General features: G+C 42.6%; 1 protein-coding gene across 1 annotated transcript in view; it reads right to left on the reverse strand.

Moving 5' to 3' along the window:
• EFCAB2 (EF-hand calcium binding domain 2) overlaps positions 1 to 13,117 on the reverse strand; it is a 33,098-nt gene extending 19,981 nt beyond the window's left edge. The window contains exons 1-2 of the mRNA XM_010562939.1: positions 12,891 to 13,117; positions 12,697 to 12,800 (exon numbers count right to left, since the gene is read on the reverse strand). Coding sequence (XP_010561241.1) covers positions 12,697 to 12,800; positions 12,891 to 13,117 — 331 coding nt within the window. The remainder of the gene's footprint in view (positions 1 to 12,696; positions 12,801 to 12,890) is intronic.
• Between the last annotated feature and the right edge of the window lie 293 nt (positions 13,118 to 13,410).

Below are 13,410 nucleotides of genomic sequence, written 5' to 3' on the forward strand. Positions count from 1 at the left end.
GATAAATAAGCAAACCCCATCATCAGTGTGAATCAACAAAACCAAAACCCTACACTCATTATCATGTATGCGAGCAACCTTGGACTAAGAGAATAACCTCACCCTATTGTCATACCTCTTTTCCTAATGGTAGTACACGTGAGAGCTGAAAAATTACCTGGTTGTTTCCACTACAGTAACTGCCTTATGGAAAAACTAATAGAGAATAAAAATAAAGGGACTATATTTAAAAATAGATACACAGAATGGAGCTCTCAGAGTGGAGCAATCAGAACAATCTTTGCACAGCCCCATGGCACATGGTACAAATAACCATGAGAACAAACCCACCAGCAGCAAATAGAGTTTTAGAAAAATCAAGTAATTAATTTGATGTCTAATAATAAAATACAGGCTGTCAGTTTGATGAAGGCTGTGACAAAGTTAACTGCAAAAGTTACTTCAAATTCTGACACAAAAATATTAAACATAATTTTTCCTTTTTGTCTTCTTTACATGAGACAATTGTAACATGGGCAAAATATATAATAAAGTGATGTAAAAAATTAAGCACTATCTTGACTCAAGATTTGGCTATGGAAATGAGACTATTTTATAGAACTATGTTAGTAATAAAAAAATAAAAAGGGTTCAGATCAACCACAATGGAAATATTTTGGTTATTTCAGTTAAAAGTTGACAAATTCATTAAAGACTTAAAAAACAATGTTATAAAAACTGTGCATTTCAACCTCAAAGTTGAAAAATGCAATGATATACCAATATGCAAAATATATCCAGTTTGTGATAGTCAGTTGGTGGCAACTAATGGAGCGACAAGTTGCCAGTAACTTTACCTGATGAAACAAGATATCCTGAATATTATTCTAGGGTTTGATTGTTCAGCAGATGGTATTTTAAATGCCATGGCATTCTAATCTACCATAGATTCAGATGTTTTAATACATGTGGGAACCAGAACTAACAAAACTAATGGGGCAATTAATAACATAACTCAACTGTTGAGAAACAAAGTAAGTATAGAAACTATTGCTGCCTTGATAAGCAGTCAAGCTTCTAGTTCCTCTTAGAATTCTTAATCTGACACTATAACATAGAACAAAACAGGGCATGGAGGATGCCACATCAAGCTGGAAAAGAAGCCATAAATAGTCAATGCCTTTCATCACCTAGTATATCCAAAGGTGTTTAAATCCATAGATCGCACTGCCTCCAAAACACAGTTCATATTAAAGTGTCATTGATTTTGTTGTGGTTTAACCCCAGCCAGCAACTAAGCACCATGCAGCCACCCACTCACTCCTCCCCACCCAGTGGGATGGGATGAAAATTGGGAAAGGAAAAAAATAAAACTTGTGGGTTGAGATAAGAACAGTTTAATAGAACAGAAAGGAAAAAAATAATAATGTCAGTAATAATAAAAAAATTACAATAATAAGAATAAAAGGATTTGAATATACAAAACAAGTGATGCACAATGCAATTGCTCACCACTCGCTGACCAATGCCCAGTTAGTTCCTGAGCAGCAATCCCTCCCAGCCAACTCCCCCCAGTTTATATACTGGGCATGATGTCACATGGTATGGAATATCCCTTTGGCCAGTTTGGGGCAGCTGTCCTGGCTGTGTCCCCTCCCAACTTCTTGTGCCCCTCCAGCCTTCTTGCTGGCTGGGCATGAGAAGCTGAAAAATCCTTGACTCAGTCTAAATACTACTTAGCAACAATTGAAAACATCAGTGTGTTATCAACATTCTTCTCATACTGAATCCAAGACGTAGCACTATACCAGCTACTAGGAAGAAAATTAACTCTATCCCAGCTGAAACCAGGACAGATTTGAAAGTGAATATCCACCATTCACAAAGTTCTTGTCTCAGTTATCTCTCCCCAAAGGTGCTGGAGTCACAGTCAATCTTGTCTACTGCCCTCCCTTCTGGATCAAATATAGTTCTTCATCAATGGAAAAAATACTTCTTTCCCTCATGCTACACATCCTTGTAGGTCACGAAAACCATTTTAATGCTGTCACTTCTGGTTGCTTTTGCAAGATGACATTATTTTGCCTGGTCTGTGCTGAGCAAACAGCCCGCACACCAGTCCACAGAGATCACTCTGTATCTTCAGTACTTGATAATTCATACCTATATGCCCTGAGTCATAATGATAAAACAGCTTGAACAGCTGCTGTATTAAACCTGACTCCCTCATCCTTACCAGGATCCTGTTTGCTTGCTCTGTCCAGAGCTTGCATTGTATTTCTTAAAGCCAGGGCATGCAAATGGCAAAGTATGTCAGTATGAAGCCCCAGTGGAACGACAACCACTGCCTGGGCTTGCTGCAGATAATGCATTTGCCTAAGGGAATGGAGAAGGGCAAATTACAAGGGATACCCTTGCTACCTCTGCAAATTCCTTGACAGATGCTTGCTGTAACACAAAATTGTCCATATGTTGGAGGGGACCAATAAACCACTATTTTCTGCATCCCTTCCTATACTATGACCCTGACAGCCTCCCCATGCCCAGGCTTCTGGAACAGAGGCGTTAATTTCCCTGGTTCCACCAGTCCTTCCTGGAGGTCCCCAGAATGGAGGATTGCAATTTGTCAAAGAAATAAAAGGCGTAAGGACTTCCTACACACAAAACACAAACCAAACTTACTCTAAACTTACTGAAACTATTTACAACCAAGCAGAACTGAAAGTGAAGGGAAGAGGGGCAGGGAGTGTTAAATACTAGGAGTGGCTGAGTGGGACTGGATCCCAGCAGGAGTCCTGCTAATGTCATACAGGGCTTCTTACAGTCTGTAAAACTCCACTAAGTGCTCTTCAGGGCTCAACATGTGGTGGGTTTGCTCATGAGGAAGACATATGGAAGACGGACTGCAAGTTTGGTGCCCCTGGAAAAAAAAAAGCAGCATCACAGGCTGAGGATGTGGTAAGGGATACAACTCTGCCCTTCCTATTACCTGGCTGAGCTGCTTACACAGAAATGCACACTGGCAGACATGGCTGACACCGCCAGTTGACTCTACTCACCTTGCCCTGGAGCACTGTTCCCTCCAGGATAGCTGCACCCATTTGCTCTGCTGAACCTTCTTTCCCAGCTTTGTGCTTTTGTCATCATAATTGCATCTCTTCATTTGCCGCGTGTCATTAGTCTCTCCCCTGCCCTACAGGCAAGAAAATCCTTCCTTCCTGCCACTCAAAGAGTTCCTGAGCAGCTTGTTGGTGACAGCAAGCTCAGTCTACACAATCCTGGGACACACTGGAGAAGGAATCATATGGTTTGCTAGGAAAAAATCCATTCTCTTGTAGGTAGTTAGTCTGAGTGATGCAACACATGTACATATCAATCCATGTCAGAGACAGCACTTCATGTGTCCCAGGAAAAGCTCAACAAAATATGCCCTGATGTTTTTACTGTACGCAATCTGTGTAGATATTCTGTATCTAGATATATATCTATATATACTGAAGCACCAGCCTTCATAAGCATCAGCAGAGAAGCCTGCAATCCTGGGAAATGATCAAAGGATACTACCTTGCCGTACTCAGCTAGAGTTCAATTTTCTCAAACCTGAAGCACTATCTGAGGTTTGGTGAATGATCAATTTTTCAAATTTTTTTTGGTGGGATGGTATGGAAGGAGTCCTTCCTACTTTCACTGCACAGAACAAATTTGTGATTTGGTCTGTGTCGGCCAAAGAGGAGAAATGGAGGTGCAGTGGCTGGCCGGTTGGTATGACCATGCATGTGGGATGTAGCATGCATCATGTTCCAGGTCAAAGCAATTAAGACAAGACAGACTCTGGCAGGGATTCCTGACCTGCTGCAAGCCCAAGCAGTGGCCCATAGCATCACCTAGCCGAGACGGGCTAGTCCAGGCCTTGGAAATGGAACTGTGCAGGCTGGGACCGGGACCTGGTTACAGCACTAGATTCTCCTGCTGATGAAGTATTCTGGACCTAGCAGCATGCCCAGAAAAAAAAAGTCAGAAAAGAAAACCACAAGTTGGCCTAATTCACATTAAAATTGCAAGCCATTCTGACACATTTTCTAGTGAGTAATTTCTAAGCCATGCTACAGCATTCATTTTACATCTGCAAGGAAAATGGTCCAGTGGAGGCCATCGTCCACTGCCTCGCTGGTGGTAGTAGGCAGAAGCCCTTCCATTAGGAAATGGCAATGCAAGTTGGATTCCCACACACACGTTTTGACCAGCCAAGATGATACTGTGCAGGAGGATTACTACCTGCAAGCAGCAGGGAAGTGCACAAGCAAATACTTGGCACCCAGCCCTCCTCCAGCTCCAATTTACTGTTGTGCTGCTGCTGCTCTAAGGACTTCATGCAGCTCCACCACCCACAGCCCTGAGCTCCTCCTGCCATCTCTCACTGTCCCCCTGGCTGTTGGGGGTAGTGTGGTTAGTGCCCAGTGACAAGCACCTTGCTGTGCCAGTTCATAGCTCTGTCTTGCACCTTTCCCTATAGCTACAGCTTACAGATTTTTATCACCCTGAGTACAAAGTCTCTCTGAGCTCTGAAACAGTCAATAGTGAGAGCTAATGCCCTGACTCGACCTTCTTAAGCGCCTTACTCCTTGTATCCTAACCCACTGTCACCCCTGTATTAAGTAGTGCAGGGTCACACTGTGAACAGTAACATACAGCTTATTGCCTATATCCTCTGGAGAACACATAGCACTGGGAAACAGAAGGAATGCATGTGCGGTATGCCCTATGTATGCCCAAACCTCAGATAAAAAGTAGGGGTAATGTCTTAGAGCTTGAAAGAATCTGGAGTCATCATTACTTACAGCAGAAACGCTCAGCAGTCCTCCCGAGCATCTTTCAAAATACAACAGCACCTACCCTGATCATAGCGGTACCTCTCTTACCAGCTTTCTCACAAGTCTGCCCACACTTTGTGCATTTGTGGTTGCAAAGTCCTCGTAGAAAAGCCAGTTTCTTTTTCGTTCCCCTAATAGTTGGCCATGCATTCAAACATGGGTTTTTTTCCTCAAATCCGTTTTGCCTTTTTGCACTTCTTGGAGGGAAGGAGTGGCTGAAACAGGCCTCAAGATTCTGGGATGGGACAGTTACAGTGGCCTTACAGGACAGAACAAGCTATTGAGTCCTGGATCATAACAACAGGCATTTTCATTTGATAAGCTGTCAAACATTTTGTCAGGAGTAGCTGTAATGTTTTTAGAGCAATGATCAGGACACAGCATGAAATGCTCAACTACAGCTCTCAGGATTTGGCTCTGCCTGCCTTACCAAGCAGTTGGCCATAGCCACACTGCTTTAGTTCCACAGGCCTCACAACTGTTGCAGATTATTACTTTGGAAGCAGCACACAATAAGGACTCTCAGGAAGAAACACGTATCCAAATTGGACCTAACAGGTCTCAATAATGACCTAGATTTCAGCCAGCCAAGCACATCATTATTTTGCAGCTACTCAAGTTGTGGCTGAGTCTGACTTCATGAAGCCTGGAGCTTCATGAACTAAAGCAGCAAGCTCTGATTAATATCGCTCACCCTAATTATTTGCACAGGTCCAGCTCTGACAGTGAAGCTCTCCTTCTGCCAGCTGGTGTCCACAGACAAGCTGCCAAATACTTGCCATTGCATGCAACTGACACTGAGGGCAGTGAAACAACATGCTTTGTCACACTAACTTGCAGAATGATGGGGGAAAATCCTTTCCTTTTGATATAAAGATCTTCCCTTCTGAGCAGAGGATGTGGAGATATGCCTCCAGTCATCCAAAGAAAGCAAGGACATCCCATCTATGCATAGATCTGGATAGCCTCCTATATGCCTGTGATTCACAGATAATACACAATTAGTTATCTTACACTTCTCTTGAGGAAAGTCACGATGTTATCCTTCCTACAGTGAAGTGAAAGAAATACCAGCGCTTGGTGCTTGTTGGCCTGCAAAAAATAATCGTGACACTTTTTTTAAAGTCAATATCGGCTGCATGCAGTCTCCCTTTTCATAAGGCAGAGATAAGCTCAGCATAAATCTCCATTAGGGATGTCTTGCACATCCCTGAAATCCCAACTCTGGCAGTTGTACCTGTCAGCACTCCTGTTGCAGCTCAGAGCTGGCAAAAACAGTAATCTCCATTGTTGCAATTTGTTCTGTATCTTTCATCTCAGCCACACCTGGGATATAATGAAAGAGTTACGTCTAGCCCGTACTTATAGTCTCTTTCATCACCAACAGCGAACTGTCCTGCGAGGATATATAGCTCTCCTGGTGATGCGGAGAGTCTTGCTATAGCTCCAGCTGCTGCTGAAAAGGAAGAGCTTATGTTGGCTGCGACACTGGCAGAACACAACCCATGCCGCTATGCTGTGTGGTCACAGAAGGCATTTGTCCCCATTTTTCCTGGACTTTCCACAGTGCTGGCCCCAGAAGCGGATGGCAGAGCCACAAAGGACAACTCCAACACCCACACATGCACACTACAACACATATGCACCACACCAAGCTCCACCAAAATGCAGTAATGCACATGCTGCTGCGTGCCCCACAACAGCAGCTCACTCTGTCGTGGTTTAACCCCAGTCAGCAACTAAGCACCACGCAGCCACTCACTCACTTCCCCCCCACCCAGTGCGATGGGGGACAGAATCGGAAGGAAAATGGTAAAACTCGTGGGTTGAGATAAGAACAGTTTAATAGAACAGAAAGGAAAAAAATAATAATGATAACAATAATAAAATGACAATAATAAGAATAAAAGGATTGGAATATACAAAACAAGTGATGCACAATGCAATTGCTCACCACTTGCTGACCAATGCCCAGTTAGTTCCTGAGAAGTGATCCACCCCCCCAGCCAACTCCCCCCAGTTTATATACTGGACATGATGTCACATGGTATGGAATATCCCTTTGGCCAGTTTGGGTCAGCTGTCCTGGCTGTGTCCCCTCCCAACTTCTTGTGTCCCTCCAGCCTTCTTGCTGGCTGGGCATGAGAAGCTGAAAAATCCTTGACTTAGTCTAAACACTACTTGGCAACAACTGAAAACATCAGTGTGTTATCAACATTCTTCTCATGCTAAATCCAAGACATAACACTATACCAGCTATTAGAAAGAAAATTAACTCTGTCCCAGCCAAAACCAGGACAACTCTGCCAACGATGTGGGATGGCCCCAACAGGGCACGGTATAACTCGTCACCAACAGCATGCACGTACATCTGATCACATGTGTGGCAGCACCAAACATCTGATAAACTGAATATGCCTACTAAACTGCCTCTGCCACTGATTGCTCAAGTGGTCAAGAACCAGGGACCAAACTCAAGTGGGTATTAGTGCTCTAAGAATTAATTTTTTTTAAACATAAGCCATTATAAAGTTTAACTACAGCACCACAGTAGCACTGCTAGAATACAGCAGTTTGCAAACTTTCCTCTTTTGAAAGAACTGTAATTGTCTACAATATAATAGAAGAATGAAGGGGTTTAAGTATGACTTTTAATACATGCTGTTATGTATCATATCACAAGCCCTTCAATGTGCCTGACAGGGTCTCAAATGGGTTAAAAAAAATACAGTTTCTAGACTGGTTGCAATTCTATCTGCACTACTCTGGCATTCGGGCTTTATGAAGCAAAGGAAGACTGTTACGGTGAAACAAAATGGCAAGGGATTACAGGGGTTTGCTGCAGCTGCTTGTTTTTTAAGGAGCTGTCTTGAAAGTATCACTTACAGTGCTAAATCACTTTCTTTACATATCATGAATGAATATGAACCTCCAATTTTCTTTTTGTTTGCCTAAGAGTAATATTCTAAATTTGAACAGCATTTCAGCTGACAAATTTAAGACATTTACATTTACCATCAATGCGGAGTAAGACTTATTTCTATAACCATTTGAGGCAGGCTAAGCTAAAGGAGAAAGTTGGCAAACAGGTAAAAAAAAGGATACAAGCTGTTGACAGATAAATTTCAAAATTCATGTCTAATTTGCAACCTGATCATCAGCAGTAACGGTCCAGAACCTCCTGTGACCTTACACCAGCGACACAATAATCCTTACCATTTTTAAGATGGAGCTTGGTAAGCTTTTGAAAGTTATGGTTGTATACAGCCCCAGGCTGGACTCAAGGAAATCCCTTCCGATGTTACATGCATGAGGCTTTCACGTACTACCCACGCCTACATAACATTGAACAGTAAGGATGTCGTATTTCCAAAAAGTTGGGAGTCTGTATTTTCTTAAAGATGGACATTTACAATTAAAGACCACTCCTAAAAATATCTCCCAAGACCTGTCAGGTAGCACATAATCCAACCTCAAAAGCCATGGGGGCCAGAGGTAGGTTTTGGGACCTCCTGCCCCTTACCGTGCCCACAGCTTTTACCCCTGCACCGGGTACCGGCCAGCTCCGCGCAGGGAGCTCCCTGCTTCTCTGGACACCTTCTGCAGCATCCCCAGCCCCATCTCTGACTGTCCCGCGCCCATTCTGCCACCTCTGCTGTGCCAGGCGCAAGGCTCACCTCCACACAGGCTGGGCTGGGACATCGCTGCCACGGCCACTTCTCCCCTCAGGATACTTCACAGGATGTGTAGGAGCTATTTTCAGCTTTTGCCCCCCACCTCAACCATATCCCCATAGCAGAAATGGCAGCAGCGGCAGCTGGACCCCACAGCAGGATTTGGCCAGGGCAGAGCGGTGGTGTGACCAGCACCTCTGTCTGCATGGCCACCTCCCACTTGGGGGCTGAACGTTGAGCACGTTCGACAACAGGTTCACATCAGACCTCTGTTACCTGAAAGACCATTTCCCTTCCACAACCTTCAGCTCGCCACATTTTATTGCCAATAGCAACGAAGCGGTATCTGTTCACACAAAATAAGGTGCTCCTAAATTGCAAAAAGAACCCCAACCCCTCGGATCTCAGAATAATTAGTATGTAGACATGGAAATTCTTAATAACATGTTAACTATTGTTGGAAAGATAATTTGTGGGAGTTCTTGAGCTCCCTGTCAGGACTGCGTATCTGCTGGTTGGCATTGTTTAAAAGACAAAAAAGTTTAAAGCCTTTCTGCACACCAGCCAATTTTTATTCAGTAAGTCAGCTAGAAGTAGAGCCAAACCAAAAAACTTCTGCCATTTTATGCACCATGGAAACAAGAAACCTGTCAATCTGCAATTACCTGTTCTACATCCATTTGAGATCAACTTTTACTGCAGGAGTATAGCCAGGAGGATCAGATCTACAGCCTCTGTTCTTCCATGGGAGATGGACATAATTTATTTTTTGTTTCACTCTCAAATAAGTACAAATATTAAAACATTACTCAGATTGATGTCAAGGTGCATATTAAACTGCATTACAGTCTAATAAAAGCTATAAACTTTTCTCACGTAATTTCTCACAGCAATGTCAACAAGAGGATATAAAAATATTCATAGTGTTCATCTGTAAATTCCACTGTGATAAAACTGCACACTGATTTCCTAAGTGATCTCATATATTCAGATTTTCTTCTAGAGCAGAAATATTGCTTGCTTGGGCCCTAAGAAAGCTACTTATTTTTAACAGCTCATACTAATTTTGTATTTTTTTCCATAAATGAAACACTGCCACTTTTTAAATTAGAGATAACTTGTCTGATGGACTACTTTAGCCTGAAGGTTTATTGTGAGTTTTTAATCCATAGCTTTTGTGCCTTTCAAATGCTGATGCTTATTTGTGAAACCCTCAAAAATACATTTTTAAATACTCACTATAGCAAGACCCTTAAATGTACTCATGCGCTTAAGCATCATGTACATCATATTATCCCATTCAGTGGGATTCCCCGAAGTCATAGACAGCTTCAGCGCTTTTCTGTGTCAGGTTTGAAACTCTGACGTTAATTAAGTGTGCTCTGAGCAGAATTAATGGTTACGACTGCCAACAGTGCTCATGGCAGCTACTAGGCTCTCTAAGCTTGGACTTGTAAGTTTATTAAAACAGAATGAGCAGTGATAGCACATTTTCAGTATCTCTAGTGATACAGAATCCAGGCAACGCCAGGTGACACGGAGAGGGAAGGTTTAGATCCTACCTACAGACATGGGAGGATTTGGCAGGGCAGGTGAAGTAGGGGCAACTCTGCTTCTTTGCAAGAAGGTAGTAGTTGAATGGGATATGTAGCTAGTTCTTACCAAATGTAAACTCCAGTAAATCTCTGATTTCACCAGTGTGCCAGGCAGCAAACCAGGGCAGTTAAAGAGCAGACATGTATGTATGATTGAACACACTGTTACTTTATTTACATAAGGCACTAAAATTGGGGTGAAAACTTTCTCCCGTCTCCACTAACAAACTCCACATGACTGTTTCATACGTCAGGAAGAGGATCTGTGAGGCCCGATTACATATTGCCGCTGTAACTCAAACTAGCCAGAACAACTACTAATCATTTACCAGAGAAAACCATCATCGCAGAATGGTTATTCTCCATCTCCGTAGCTCTTTGGATCAGAATCAGGTATCTTTCTGGAGGACATCCGCTACCCAGAACTAGTTACTCGATTTCATATGGGTGTAAGCGGGTGAAACAGGAGCTCAGACTATTTAATGTACTTCCTTTTGGATTAAAATTCATGACTTATTAATTGCATTTTAAATATGTGCTAACTGGCACAAAGAATATGGTCTTAGAAAAGCTCTAATACTGATCAATTACATAACATTACCATAATGATATAGGAACACTGAGCGTTCTCTCCTTTATGTACTTCCATGTGATTTCTTAAATCCCAGCTGGAGAAAAATATGTCTTGTCTTCTGTCTAGTTTTACTTCAGGCACTACCAGTCTGACATCTTGCTTTCAGGTTCTAGTAACATCAGTATTGAGATCAGAGATATTAAAACTTAGAAAAACTGACATGTTATGTCAAATTACAAATAAAGTATCTGAGAGCAAATGGAAGAACAGACAGACTGAATTAAGTAGCAGAAAAAGGGAAAGAAACAGAATGATGGGAGGGAAGATACGGACAAATATACAGAAGAGAACGATTAAGCAGTCTAGCGTAATCAGATGGGTATGAAGAAAAAACATTAATGTTGAAAGCACAAATGTAGGGATATAAATTCACACTTAAAACATGTAGCTACAGATAGTATGGGCATGATCCCATTAACATTTATGCACATACAAGATTTTATTCACAAGAATTGCATAAGTTAGAGGGTAATACTCATGTGAGTAACATGATGTACATGAGGTTGCAGGGTTTGGACTTTCACCATTTTTCCTTGTGTACATCGCGTATATCTGTACAACATTTAAGCAGGCATTTTAACTTTGAAGAAGGTAAAACTTGAAAATAATAGGACCTAAGGGAAACCTTTACCATGAAAGCTGGTGGAACTGCAGTGCTACAAAGCACCGAGAGGAATACCCTAAAGAGTAATTATTTGACAATACAACTAATGTTATTGTTCTGTTTGAAGCATAATAAAGTAAAAGTTGCAGTTTGCATAGATGTGGAATGCTTGTCAGAAGAAAGCATGAATCCAGAATCAAGGAATCCTAATTAACCCTCTAACTGCTATCTGCAAGAAGTCTAACAGCAACTCTGAAATGGGTGTAAGTGACTTATTCTTATGGGATTGCTTCTGCAGTTTAATGACACACTGACTGTTAGCTTACTTCAATCATGTTTATAATAATAAGACACATTTATAGGGCAATAAGCAATTGGTTTGCCTAATAACAGACTATGATTCTTGTGAGTGACAGAAGATAAGTCAGATGCCTTGCCCATGTGATACAGGTTATTGTCCTTATTCTAGAGATAGGAAACTAAAGCCCAGTATGTTACTTTCCATGATCCATCGGGAAGTCTGGTAGAGCCAGGAATGGAGTTTATGGGTCAAGGTCATTTAGGATGACAGCACAATTTTCCTCTAGAAGATGACATCTGATACTCTATTGAGAATAGTGTTTTACAGGATGTTAAAAAACATTAAGTGTAAAAAAAAAAACCCAAAAGAGTCTGTCTTCAGTAATACAGTAATTTAACTTGTTACAAAGTATTCTAACGTTGAAACTACAAAAACAGCATTAAAAGCCATTAATGAAGCAATCAAAAATCCATGACCTTCCTTCTCCAAGAGTTTCTGCCTGTGGATTGACAAAACGGTGCAAAATCTCAGTATCATACATATGGGTGTCCAGAATATATGGAGCCAGAATTTCCCAATATTGCTGTTATCCTGCCAGAACTCCAGACTCCCTCTTCTCAGATGGTTCGGGAGACTTCTAGGCTGTTATCCTATCGTCTCTATCTACCTCTGCCAGCACTGTGCCTCAGCTTCATTTGCAAAATGGGAAAGATGCAAAAAATATGCTTTCACAAGACTACACAAAAATGAAAAACAATATAAAAGAAATAATACTTTTAGAACAGTCCTCACTGAAGCTACATCAGTCTTATTTCTTAACTTCTGCAAGATATCTATACTGCAAAGTGCACACTAGAAATACTTCTACCAAAATCAAATTACTCATTCAGTGCCATCCACAGCAACTATTTATACAGGACTTTTCTACGGAATATATTAGTTTTTTCGCAAATAAGACGAAATAATCCATTATTTAGATTATTTCATATACAACATTCAAAATTTGCGAACTATTACAACACACACAGGTTTACTTACAGAAAGGACGGATTTTAGAAGTCACAATACTGTGAGTTTTACAGAAAAGTACGTTTTCTTTCAAACGATACTTGAATATCGTTGCAGGAGGAATTACCTTCAGCCTGTAGAACATAATTTCTGGCAACACTCCCTAAAGTAGAACACGCTTGCCTCTAAAAATAAGCCATGGTGCTATCAGCAGCACAGATTACTTTTTCCTGGCAGAGAGCGCCCGATGCATCCAGAAATGACTGCAAGGGGCGATGACCAACTGTCTCCAGCGGCTGGTCCAGCCATCCCGGCCGCCCTGGAAGCCACCCCACGCCATGACGAGGCGGTCGGCCTCGCCGCCATCAACTCCGGGTGCGCCCTGCCTGGCTGTAACACAACCATAAGGCAGCCGGCACCCGCACCCACGGCCATCGCCCGCGGGTGGCATAGGCCACGGGTGCCATTGCAGTGGGCAGTGCGGGGGAGAAGCCCCTCGCCCTGAGGCGGGGGCAGGCCTGAGGTGGAGGCAGTGGTGTGGCCACCATGAATGGGGGGGGCAGGGGGTGTATTTATATGCGTGTACGTGTGCATGCATTCATATACAGATGCATACATGCACGCATACACGCGCATACATATGTACGTCTGTGTCCCCCCGTGCGCGCCCGTGTGCCTGCCTGGCGCCAGCCCCGTGACGGGCAGCCCCCGCCAGCCGCCGTCTCGCCCGCCGGAGGCGGGAGG

The sequence above is a fragment of the Haliaeetus leucocephalus genome, unplaced genomic scaffold, assembly GCF_000737465.1.
Source record: "Haliaeetus leucocephalus isolate CR32 unplaced genomic scaffold, Haliaeetus_leucocephalus-4.0 Scaffold162, whole genome shotgun sequence".
Lineage (NCBI taxonomy): Eukaryota > Metazoa > Chordata > Aves > Accipitriformes > Accipitridae > Haliaeetus > Haliaeetus leucocephalus.